General features: G+C 38.8%; 1 protein-coding gene across 1 annotated transcript in view; it reads left to right on the forward strand.

The window, feature by feature from the left end:
• LOC122070081 (glycine--tRNA ligase, chloroplastic/mitochondrial 2) overlaps positions 1–13,651 on the forward strand; it is an 87,004-nt gene that overhangs the window by 3,742 nt on the left and 69,611 nt on the right. The window contains exons 2-6 of the mRNA XM_042634180.1: positions 8,718–8,768; positions 9,454–9,521; positions 11,539–11,620; positions 11,750–11,828; positions 13,436–13,461. Coding sequence (XP_042490114.1) covers positions 8,718–8,768; positions 9,454–9,521; positions 11,539–11,620; positions 11,750–11,828; positions 13,436–13,461 — 306 coding nt within the window. The remainder of the gene's footprint in view (positions 1–8,717; positions 8,769–9,453; positions 9,522–11,538; positions 11,621–11,749; positions 11,829–13,435; positions 13,462–13,651) is intronic.

The raw sequence follows: 13,651 nt of genomic DNA on the forward strand, positions 1-13,651 counted from the left end.
GAATTGACTCTCGCTTGTGAAGCGGGTCGACTTAGGCTTCGACTTTGGCTAGTGGTACCCCTCGTGGATCCCTGCAAATCTATCACCTCCATCACCATCGTCGTCATTATCACTAGTCACCACCACCATCAGATGGGGACGGTTTGCGAGTTTGGCCACGAGAATGCAATCAATCAATCCCTGATAGGCTGAGGCACAAAAGGTCAAGGTCCCTATGAATGAACACAACCCTCTCAAGATGCCATAAATTTGTGGACATAATTACCCATTTGATTACCTATCTTGGGGTCGAGTCTACCCCCAGGCTGATCCATAACACCTCGATTCCTCACCCACTTGTATAGGGGATTCCCCTCATTTGAATCTACCTGGAAAATGTTGGCAAGCTCGAATAGATCTTTATCACCATCCATGCCCATGCATATCTGCTGCATCTTCAGTCTCATGTTATAATGCACATACATGAACTATTCTAACCGTGTGTGACCCAATCAGTTTTGCCTCTTGGAGTGGATAAACAAGAATGTACTCCAATTGTGTTCACATTTGGAGGCGAAACATGTCTGGGAGAACATCTTTATTGCTATGTTTCTCAAGTTAGGTGCATCACTAACACCAACTAATCACTTGCATTAGGGTATTATGATTATTCATGTTAAATGATTGTACTTGGTACATAAGTATATGAATTGAGTGGAGACAGAATGCCAAATAATGCAATGGGCCTGCCGGGAGCTGTGGTTTCCTGGCCAGACTATGTGGCTGCATGACCGGAAGTTCCAAGAGCATTTCTGAGGGTCTTTATCTATACTCATTTCAAGCATTGGTAATGTTTGCATTAAGACAAAATCGAGTAATTACATTCCTTAGAAATACTTTACCAAGTCTATCCTCATTATTGCACGTGGACTGTGTAGTTGGATACTTTGGATTTGGCTCCAACTTAGCCACCACCTTTCCATTGCATCTATTAGTGATTGATCCATCTCAAGTTGACGCTTGTATTGGTACTTCGGATTGAGATAATATGTTGGGAATGATATAAAGAGCTTATTGTTAAGATAACCATAGTTAACGTGGTAATAACCATAGTTACCGTGGTAATTATCTTAGACAAGGATGCTTAGTCAGTGATACCTTACTTATTGACCTCTAACATTATTGACAAGTCAAATTATTCCCTCAATCTCTGATTCTCAACTTGGTATTAGAGGCCAATTCATGGGAGCTGGGGGGAGACATTGGTTCAGCCTGAAAAAGAAACACCGATTCAGCCTATAAAGGATATGATCACTCACACTCGAAGATCCAAGAAAAATGATGCCCACTGTTGAGCCACAATACCCTTCTGTAGTGCCTCCATCGGATTTGATGCCTCCACCATCATATAGTATCCTTCTTTTACCTTATAATGTGTCTATTGTTCCATTAGATGACGATCGCCCCATTGCTATTCGTCGTTCCTATACTTAACATCCCATCTCCCATGTTGTTTCTTATGAATCTCTCTCTCCTTCTTGTAAGGCATTTGTTGCTTTGTTGTCTTTTATGTCTATTCCACAGGATTGGAAAGAAGCCATTAAAGATCCGAAGTGGAAGGCTGCTATGGTTGAGGAAATGCTGGCATTAGATAAAGATGGTACTTGAGAACTTGTCCTTCCTCCTAAAGGGAAGAAATTAGTTAGGTGCAAATGGGTCTTCATGGTCAAGCAAAGGTCTGATGGAACTATTGTGCGAAAAGCACACTTAATTTCTAAAGGCTTCACCCAAACCTATGAGATCGATTACGAAGGAACCTTTGCACCAGTTGCAAAGATGAACTCTGTTAGGGTATTACTGTTATGTGCAACCAATCTTTGGTGGACTCTTCAACGGTTGGATGTTAAGAATGCGTTTCTCTATGGGGACTTTGAAGAAGAAATCTACATGGATTTTCCTCATGGTTTTGCATCTCCATCTACTACTGGCTGGGTTTACAAGTTGTAAAATTCATTGTATGGCCTTAAACAGTCTCCCAGGGCATCGTTTGGCCGGTTTATGAAAGCTTTGAAGAGTTTTGGATATTGACAGAGTCAAGCTGATCATTCCCTTTTCAATAAAAGGAAAGGTAGTTATATCACTGCCCTGATCATCTATGTTGACGATATAGTGATCACTGACAACAATGATGAGGAAATCTATAGTCTCAAGGTACTACTACCATTAAAGTTTGAAACTAAAGACTTGGGGCCCCTTCGGTACTTCTTTGGGATTGAAGTTGTAAGATCCCGTAGAGGCATCTTTATTTCCCGACGGAAGTATATTCTAGATCTTCTCGACGAGATTGGCATGCTTGGGTGCAACCTACGGATTCTCCCATGGAAGTCAACCACCAACTTAGTAGTGCAGGGGTGAACCTATTGATAAAGAGCACTACCAAAGACTTGTTGGTCGGTTGATTTACCCATCTCACCCTCAACTTGATATTGCTTATGCTGTGGGAATTGTTAGTCGGTTTATCTATGACCCCCAGAAATCACTTCTTGAGGTTATGTATTGGATTTTGAGATACTTAAAGTCTACTCCAGGGAAGGATATTCTTTTTTCTTATAATGAGCATTTGAAGATAGCAGCCTTCATTGATGTTGACTGGGCTGGATATGTTGATGATCGGAGATCCATACCTGGGTATTGTTCCTTCCTCGAGGATAAACTTGTTACATGGAGAAGCAAGAAGCAATCAGTTGTATCTCGTTCTAGTGCCGAGGCTGGGTATCATGCAGTGGCACAAAGAATTTGTGAGCTCATATGACTTAAGAGCCTCTTGTGTGATCTTGGAGTCACCTTGAAGATCCTATGTGGCTTTACTGTGACAAGAAGGCGGCTATCAACATTATTTACAATCCTGTCCAGAATGACAGGACCAAACATGTTGAGATCAATAAGCACTTGATCAAAGAAAAGCTCGAGCAGGGGACAATTTGTATATCTTTTGTTAGTTTTGTCGATCAAATAATTGATCAATTAGCTGATGTGTTTAACAAGGCTTTATTTTATAAGGTGTTTCATCCTCTCATCTCTAAGTTGGTTATGTATGATATCTTTGCACCAACTTGAAGGGGATTGTTGAGATAACCATAGTTACCGTGGTAATTATCTTGGTCGTCTTAGATAAGGATGCTTAGTCTGTGACACATTGACACCTTATTTTATTTGTTATGATGTAATCTTGTTGTATAAATAAAGCTGACCTCTATGGCTCTATCATAATTGACAAGTCGAATCATTTCCCAAGCCTCTTATTCTCAACTCTTGTTAATGCTTATGAAGATGAAAATAGAATGTAAATTAACTACTTAAGTACCTTTAAAAATATAAAACTTACCAGCCCTATGTAGTGGATGCATCAAGTGCTTCTCTCATCAATCACCAACAACCTTCAGGTACGCCCCCCACCACGTAGACGTAGTAGCGTTGCTCGCATGCTTCTCTCAATGGATGCATACAAGTGTGGTGATGTAGGTTTCTTCTCAGAGTAAACCATCCCCTTTAACACTGCCTTTAGTATAACGACCTTCTTTAGGTCTTGCCAAAATTGGTCACTAGATATGGTTGCCTGTGCTGCCTTACCCTATGGCGAACCCGACTCCCTAGTCCCTCCAACTAAACCAATATTGTAAAGCAAACATGGATCTTAGACCAACCATCTTCGTGTCTAAAGTCTTCAATGCAATATAGATGTTGGCACATCGAGTAATGCCAAACCTCTCCAAATCTCTTCTGGGCTTCTCCCTCAGCATATGTAAAGCATATCCATGGTTGTAGACAAATGTGATCACTTGTCTTGTCCTCTCAAGTCTCAACCACACCTGCTACCATGGATCTCTTTCCTATGTCTTTTAAATGAAATCAATGTAGTGGGCTGCACATGGCGTCCAAATGAGGTGGTACCTATTGTTGTGCATCAATCTCTCACCAGGCCTCTTAAATTTGCTCACATTGTCCGTCACCACTTGAACAATGTTTAGTAACCCAACCTCTTATACAATTTAGCAACTTATAAATATACTTTGCATCCTTCTTCTCCTTGGATGCATCCACAAACTTCACGAAGATAATCCTACTACTATCATAGTAGACCATAAATTGAGGATTTGGCTCGTCTCCAATCCTTAATCTACCAATTCTTTACCAATTTTTCACCATAATTTGACATCTGTCCATCCCACATCCAACGGTTGAGAGAAATCTTGCTTTTTGATGACCCTATTTCCCCTCCTCCTGGATCTCCCATCAATCCGTTTCTTCTCAACTTCTTCCTCTTTTTTATCTTCTTCCTCCCCGACTCGGACAAGGATGCGAGCTCCTCCTGGGATTCAAAGAATCGATCCTCTTCATCTTCGCCGCAACTCCCCATGATTCTTCAAGTTTAACCCATGAAATCTACTCAAGAGAGAACCCTTTTAAATCCTTAGCCAATGTCCAAAAGCAGAAGCTCAAAACAAAAGAAAAAGGAGGAAAAAAAAAAGAGATCAAAACATCCAATACAGATCCCAATCCAAGTCCATTGAACCTGGTAACTAGCAACAGAGAAAAATCCCAATTCGGGGATGGGGAAGAAAAGAAATGGAAACCCTATGTCGTAACAAATCCCCAAATCTCTAGCAAAACTCAGTTCGGGTAGATCAAAGAAGTGTAACTCAACAATAAAATCATAGCATAACAAGGGAATAAATGAATGAGAGCAAAAGAATTCACTAGCACACAACCCATCAAACAAAATTTTGAAAAAAAAAAAATGTGAAAGAAAGACTAAACAAAAGTGAAATTTCTAGGTAAGGTTCGCCCACCTGGTTTCCATGAAATTTCCATCAAAGCCGAAAAATCTATTCACCCATCTCTCCCTTTATCATCTGTGTGCCCTTCTCTCAAAGAGCAAAAGGAAGAAGAGCAAAGAAGGAAAAAAAAAATTGGAATTGGTAGATTAAGAGTATGTTCGGTTTATGTCAGTGAGTTTGTTCCTCTCAAGAGAAGAAGGAAGAAGATAAGAAAGAAGAAGGAATTTGAGAAGCAACGGGTTGATGGGAGATCTGGGAGAAGAAGGGAAATAGGGTTATAAAAAAGTAAGTTTTCTCTCAACCGTTGGATGTGGGATGGACAAGTGTCAATTTATGGTGAAGATTGGTAGATTAAGAATTGGAGACAAGCCAAATCCTAAAGTTGATGATGGAATGTTTAGTAGGTCCAGTCCAACCATTACACATCCCAACTACTCCATAGCTCTCTTAAGGCCCCTTCAATGTATCAATATACTTCTCTAGTTCCTTTTGTTGGAGCAAATAAATATCCATCAATTCATATGCAGTGGGCCCCTTCACTCCTAGACAAGCAACAACAGAAACAACATCCAAAACCTTATCCCAACTTAATGGGGTCGGATACATGGAGATTCCAAGCAAAGATGAGCGTGAGGATCCATGCAAAAGATTGATGGATTATGGTTAATTACAATAAGTGCCGGCTGTCCATTTGACCCACCATTACAAATCAGTCGTAGGCTTATAACGGTAGACTATAATAAGGTACCGGTTGTCTACTTGACGTACTATGTAGATCGATCAAGGCAAAGTGTCCTACATGCATTACGTCCACCACCAAGACAATCCATCACCCAAGTCCAGCACCCAAATCCACACCCAACCTACTTTTATGAAAGGAGATATGAGATAGTGAATTCTTGATAGCCCCGCTAAGCACAAAAGTAACAACTCGAATATACAACTCCACATTGAAAACTATGTAATCAACACACAAATTTGCATTGAAAACTAGTTATGCAACATAACTCCACATTGAAAAGCAAACCACAACTCTAGCCAGAGGTATCTGTGAATAACGCTTCAATGCACCAGCATAAACAAGCAAACCAATTGCAATTCAAATGCGTTATGTCCACCACCAAGACAAGCCACCACCAGACCTACTACAATGTAATAAGGATTTGGTAGAAAAAAACTCGTTAATCCATTTATGCGCGTGACTAATTAGGTGATGAAGCCTCTGGCTACCTTAAGAGTGCCTTCCCTACGATTTCAAGCATGCTGTGGTACTATGGTCTCTTAGTGGCATTAGCTGGGATGCTATTGTAGAAGAAAAAGACAACATCTCCCACTTTACCTTTCCAATCAGACCAGACGTGCTTTAGCTTTCTCTATCTGGTATTCTGAGTCCTAAAAATGGCAGGATCCTGCTGAAGGGCCTCAATGGGATAATCATTATTTGGTAATGGTGGTGGGGCTGTCCTACACTGTGATCTCCTGAAAGATAACTCCCCTGCCTCTGCTTCTTTCTCCTCTCCCTTGCCTCTAGCGCAGCTGCTCTAGAGCTAGAGGAACCAGCTCATTTCCCCATCTCTGTAGCCCTAACCGCTCCATCTAATGTGTGACTTGGCTTGCTGCATGGGCCTGCTGAGTTTGTCTCCTCTCTGCCTCTGTCTCCTCATTAGCAAGCATGTAACCACTATTAGAATCATCGGAGTCGGTTCTTGTTGGTGGGTGTTTCTGTAGCACTGCCTCATCAAACTCCTCTTGCCCTTTGTTCCAGCTTCCTCTATCTTCCTCCCTTCATGAGGGTAGCCATGGCCTTTTGTACCTCACTAGGGACCCTAAAGCATTTGGCCACATCCTTGTAGCCACCAGCTCATAGTTAGCAAAAATGAGAAATGACGGTATGGGTTTTAAATATTGAAAAACAAACGACATGGTAAACAAAAAAAAGGGTGGGGGGGAAGAAGAAAGGGAAAACGGATGGTACTGGTTTAAACGTGTAGATTTAAAAAAAAAAAAAGGGGGTATACCCTTATAAATTGAGGAATTATTACATAAATACATGCATCTAATTCTAAAAATAACTATAGCATCTAACATTAAAGTATATGTATATATATATATTACAGGACTTTGGACATTTTTTTTTTGTTATGATGTGTGAAATTAGAATTGATGTTCAGTTGGAGTTGGGAGTTATCACTTTAGAAACACTTTTTAATAGATACATCAGTTTGTAGCTCAATTTTGGGTTCCGTGCATTGAATTCAAGTTGAAGGTGATATCATGAGAAATGTAGCCCTTCAAGTTAGCTTTAAGTCGGCGAAATAACCAGGTCAATAGGAGTTCGGGAGAGATGTGATTATTAAAATAAGTCATTTTGTTTAACAAGTTCGAAGTTAAAAGACAAAAAAAGGGGAACATGTTTTAAACACGTTTAAAACAGAAATGCTTGCAGTATGCCCTTTTTTCTTGTATCTTCGGGAAACAAATGACAAGACACATTTAAAATCTTAAACAAGGGGAACGCCGTTTTAAACGTGTTTTTGCTAACTAGGTACCATTCATTAAGTTGGGATAAGGCTGAGTTTGTTGATGTTGTTGTACCATCCAAATGCCACTTCAGTATAATGGCCCCCTTGAATTTATTATCTTCCCACAAGAATTTTATTGTGACCTTTTCTTGTCATTCCCTGTAGGTACTCACGTGCTTCTATTCTGTCTCTACTTCCACTATCAGCCATTGTGCTATCTTCTTAGTTCTTACGTTGTTGTATAAAATAATGCATACATTATTATCTATTCTACACCATTTAAAACTCTTAACGCAATAATATAGCTATTTCCTGATTTCCCCCTAATTCTTTACATTTTTCTTAATTTAAAAAAAAAAATATATTTTTTGTAATTTTTCAAAAATTAATAATACCATAATTTGTAAAATTAACCATGGAATGAGACAGCTATCATCATCATTGTAAATACTGCTACAATACTTCTATAAATTTAAAAACATTTGAAACCGAAACGAAAAAGTTTTTTTCCTATTTTTCTGAATTTTCTAAAGTAAAAATTTAAAAGCCACAAATTCAGAAAAACCGACTCCGTGGGGCCGTAGATCAGCCAATGGTGTCTATCATAGATAGAATTGAGCTCCAAACACTAAGTATTAACCCTATTTGTTATTCAAAAATTTGTTGCAAGAATATCAACTTCGTTCTAGAAAATTTTAGAAGCAAATTTCTGGCTAGTGGCTACATGAAGTCATAGACCAGGCTATGGTGTTTACCCTGTTTCTTGGGAAAAGTTATATACCTACAACTTTGAATCTTGCACAATTCTTCCAACAACGTAGCAAATCGTCGCTTCCAATGCTTTCCTCTGTTGCCCAAGTACTAATTCCCAGCTTGTACGGTAGCGATTTGGCAAAAAACAAATCACAAAACAGGAATTTCTAAGTTCCTACCCCTCTAAACTGTCAAAACATGGGAATTTCTACCCATTCCGTTTGAAACCATGGTTTTATTGCTAAAGCAATGTAACATTTCGACCGAAATTTTGGAGAAATGGAATATTGGACAAATATGGCCGAACATCGAAATTTTGACTGAAATCTGGACATTTCCTTGTATCGCATAACATTTTGTTTTGACAACTGTCAAAACTGAAATATTTCTCTAATATTCACTGAAATTTCCCAAATTTTTGAACTCTACCTGCTAACCAGTAATGGTGATGCTTGCCTATTATCCCTGTGCAGGAAGACAACCCCCTCTCACTCCACCCTCATGAAGAGGGAGAGGGTATAATTAAATTTTGCTGATTTTGTATGCTATAGATGGCTTAGTTAATTTGATCATCTCCATCATTATTTATGCTCAACTGACTTCCCTGTAATGCTTAATGCTACAGGAGTATTGGGCTTCCGTAGGATGTGCTGTCATGCAATGTAGCAACACGGAGGTAGTGACTTTGTTGCAAAGCCATCTTTTGATGTTCATCTGTTCTATCATATATGCTTTCTCATGAATATCTTATTTTTATTGCTATAATGAGATTCTGTATTGTAGTTTTTTACCCATTTTTCGTAGTTTTGTCCAAGAAAATGAAGGATTCTAGAGAGTAAATTGTTTATTTTGGAAGTTTAAACAATTATATGCAAAGTGCAATAATAACATGAATTCATGTACTCATGCATGCTTGGAAGTGAGTGCTTAAATCTCATGTACATACATTATGGGAAAAATGCAATAAGATCATGGTAGGCATGGACTTGTGCATGCAGCAAGTCAGTGCTTTGAGTGATGTGTGCTAGACCTGCCATACAGCTGCTATGACTTTAAACAGAGTGAGACAGCACAACAATAATGATGCTGATATCGGCTGGGATTGGTGCTGGTTATTTTGAATTAAGTGTGCAGCACTTGCTGAGTACAGACACGTGAATGTGCATGTGCGATTAGATTATAGACGCATAATGATGCATGAATGCGTGCATATATGTTGATAAGATGCATTATCCAGTCCTTACACTTGAAATGATTGGATTGGTCTGGAATTCCTTGGTTAGTTGTATTCATTCAGCTTTTATCATTTTGCTTGTTAGCAGTCTGATACTGATTAATCGAGTCCTTGGTTTATTAATCAGGTTGGAGCTGGAACTATGAATCCTCTGACATTTTTGAGGGTTCTTGGCCCAGAACCATGGAATGTTGCGTAAGTATACTTTTGGAGTGAGTTCATTTGACATTATACATTAGCCATGAGCACTTCTGAAATTCTTCTTTCATGAAAGTAGTACATAAATTTGCATTTTCTCATGTGTCTCTTTGTTACTTCGAGTTTTTATGTTAAATGTACCACCATTATGAGTTTTTAGGTTAACCGTAGCCCGTAGGATGGAGAATCCATTAATATGAATGGAGAATAATGGATTCTTAAAAAAATAAATGGGAAATGCAGTCTCTTCACTTTAACATAGTGACGTTTTAACAACTACATATAGATTATGTTTCATTGATATTAAGACAATTCAGATCCAAATTTCAATTTGTATCTGGATAAGTTTATTTGACTCAAAGCCTGTCAAGTGCTGATAACTTGAACCTCACAAAAGTTCCATTTTCCTCCTATTTTTTTGGGTGTGCTTTAGTTGCAAGCTTAATTCTGCTCTTTGTTTCTTCACTGTGATTATGGTTCCAGTTGAGTTTCTGAACCTATTCACCTAGGCTTCCAGAAACGCATCAGGCGATGCCAGCACACTTCAAAGAAGGGGCATAAGCATCATTTACTTAGAAGCCTTGGCATAAGAGAGACAGAAGAAGACGGTAGTTTTTGGTTGCCTAAACAGAGTATTCTCTTCGTAAACAGTTCCATATAGGAATTTGCTATTCCAAATCAGCTTGGTTGATGTCATTTTTTGTCCACCGTCCTATCAAAGTCGATTTCAAAGTCAACCAACCCAGATTAATGAGCCCACAGCTCCTCTAACTCAACTAGAAAGTTCACGAGTCTCAAAAATGAGGTCACTATTTCTTTGGTAAATTGTTCCCATCTCTCTCTTCCCCTCCCCCCACCCTGAAGACATCCTGCAATTTAATCTGAAATGGGAGTATTTCCCATAAAATCTGAGCTTTTGATTTCAGTCTATTGAAATTCTTTTAATTACGGCCTTTACTTATTTACTGCAGTTTTGGTTTAAACTAAGTTTCTGTACCTGATCCTTTAAGCTCCTAGAAACTCATCACTTGCATGAAGTGGATGTTAAAATTCCAACAAGTAGGATATGTGCAAGTACGAACAAAAACCAGAAAATACTGACCTGATTTAATGATGAGCTAGATAAAGAAGAATGGAAGAGAAGTAGAATAATATGCACTTAGCTTCTTACCTGGAACTTGATTGGAATCCCTCCAATCTTACCATTGCATCTCACCTAGGGTTGTTGCATCGCACAATAGAATTCTGCATCTCACAGAACATTGGATTAGGATTTCACTTTTCAAATTCACAGCCTTTTAAGTTCCTTGACTTAAAAGTTCTATATTTCAAGATGAACACTCCACATAGCCCACGGTTAGGTGGAACTTTGATTTTCCAGTTTCCTAGTTAGAGTTTAAGATTTAATACTCAACTCTATATATTTAAAACTTCTAATAGTCCCCACGATTCTGGTTTTGGGTGAACCAGAACAACACCAATCTATAAAGCTTGGTCTGATCCCGAACTGGTCCAAAAAGGAACCACATTTCCTTCTTTGGCCCTGGGCTGGTTCCTACGCTAGTACTCATGTGAGTAACTACTCTGATCTGTGTCAGTAAGTTTTACTAGTTTACGTACACTACCAAAAATTGAGGCATTTAAACAATTTGTTGCACAGAATATAGTATTCCAAGATATTAACTCTCTAGCTCCTGGACTTCTTTGAGGTCTTTCCATCCTATTGTTGGCTGTTGCCCTACTTATGCTGTTTGGTTCTGAAAAGAATGCAACTTTTTTTGTCTTGGATAATTTTGTTTCTTTTGATGACTGTAAAAGTTTTTCCACTGCTAAATGTCTTGATTCCATTTTATTATGTGAATCTGATCTGCTTACATAGTTACATTGTGCCACCCTGTTTATCTTTTTCAGATGTCCTCCTTTTGTCTTCCATGTTGCATTACGAGTGCATGAAAGTTCTCCATTGTTGCTTGCTTATTGATACTCCTATTAACATATAATTTTCTGGTGGAAGGTACATAGAGCCTAGTATACGGCCAGATGATAGTCGTTATGGGGAGAACCCTAATAGGCTTCAACGCCATACACAATTTCAGGTTAGCTTTTGTTGATTCCCATGATCAAATGATAAACTATGATGTAATGGATATTTACAGAGGTGCACAAAGCGCACTAGCTTTCACCCTGTTCCCAATAAAAATATTACTTTTTGATTCTAATATCAGGTTATACTGAAGCCAGATCCAGGAAACTCCCAAGATCTTTTCATCCGTAGCCTTTCAGCTTTAGGTAGTGACTCAGACTTTTAACTTTTTTCTATAATTTTTTTAAGACATTATTCTGGGTGAAAGTCTGTGCATCAGTTATTGACATTGTGAAAGTTGAAAGTATTCTGACTCCACTGCAAGTGCTTAGTTTTTGGTTGTGTATTTTTAGCCTTCCTTATGCTGTCCTTGTTCCATCTTCTGGTGAAGGAATAATACAATTATGCTTCAAATTGCATCTAATGGGATATCGAAGGTTGTTACAGCCTCATGACTTGCTTTTCTTATCATATTTTATTAGATTTTTTTTTTATCAGAAATTTAAAAATAATGTATTAGGAACCTTAAGGAATAAGACATGATCACTGGAAGCCAACTAGCCCCAGTAGCAGAAAAATAGAATGGATCGTAAACCACCACAGCTCATGAAGCAGCTAGCCCTCCAAACACCTGAAAAATCGGGGTCATGGCAATTTTGCCTTGTTGTACTTCACTAAACTGCATGAACCATAATTTTAAAGCCCTTATCTTTGTTCCTGCTTCTAAAGAATGAAATAACATTTTCAATGTAGCTACTCAACCACCTTCTCAGAGGTGCTTTTTTCAAACTAGAGTAGGTGTATTCATCATCTGTGGTTATAAGTTATAACACCGCCCTTTTTTTTTTTTTTTCCTACCTGGAGTGCAGTGCAAGGTAACTGTCTTCATTGTAGAAGGTTTACCAGTTACCACTGTACATTCTTCACATAGCTCCTTAATACAATTACCAGCACCCACGCTTGTCTTCCATTCTTCATCTGAAATTCCTGCCTCCCTCTGAACAATTACCAGCATTCTCTCTGGGAACAATTCTCAAACATTGGTTTCTTGTTGATGGCGGTCCTTTCATGGAAAGTCACTTGAGCAGAGTCCTCTGAAGGATTCCACTTACAATGCCTTTTTACTGAATCAAGTTACCACTCTTTATTAGGCACCTAGCTAGGGTCATTGCAGTAGAATGACACCACTAGCAAAGGTGCCTACTCTGAGGCACCTGACAATTTCATGAGATGCAACAGGATCAAGAGAGAATCTTCTTCTGAAGACAAGGGAGTAATTGAGAGAGAGAGAGAGAGAGAGAGTTTGAATGATCACCTGTATTGGCAGCTGCTGAATTCAATTGCAGAGGATTTTGACAGTGTATTTTTGATGATGGAATCACAAGATACCCTAGGGACGACTTAACAACATCAGACAGGTAGGCATCCCAAGTGCATTGAGCCCCAAGCTGACTCTGCAATACCTGAAATTGAGTTGAGAAAGAAGGCTATACATTGAACCCATCTCCCTCTCTGTAAAATTCTATTGAGAACCCACTTGCCCTTAAAAACCCGGCAGATAGGTTTCACAAATGGATGAGGATGGGCTCAAGAAGAGCCTGGCTTGGTTCAACTGGTAGGCAAGGCCATCTTCACCATTGGGATGAACTTTACCCTCTTCACTCTTGTGGAGGCAAATCATATTTTGTTATCCAAATGCAAGATTATGTTTTTTCCCCGTTTTGATTGTAATGCATCCTCACATGGTTAAAGATATTACAATTTTTTTTTTTTGACATCAATAGTCGATCTTGTGAATTCTGCTTCTTGTTTTTCTCTTTTATATCAGCCAGTATTTCATTCCTGCAGTTGCAGGTAAGTTCACTCCCACTTTTAAGTTTATTGGTTCAGTGAGGTCAATCAACTCTCTGTGGGTATTTTAATTAGGGAATACTATGATTTTGTGGGCCCAATGGATCTGTGTTTTCTGTTAAATCAAATGGATAACTTTTTTAGTTTATTAATGAAAAGAGGATTTCTTCTCCCCTCTCTCCCCCCAACCACC

This window comes from Macadamia integrifolia, unplaced genomic scaffold (assembly GCF_013358625.1).
Source record: "Macadamia integrifolia cultivar HAES 741 unplaced genomic scaffold, SCU_Mint_v3 scaffold817, whole genome shotgun sequence".
In the NCBI taxonomy this organism is placed as follows: Eukaryota; Viridiplantae; Streptophyta; class Magnoliopsida; order Proteales; family Proteaceae; genus Macadamia; species Macadamia integrifolia.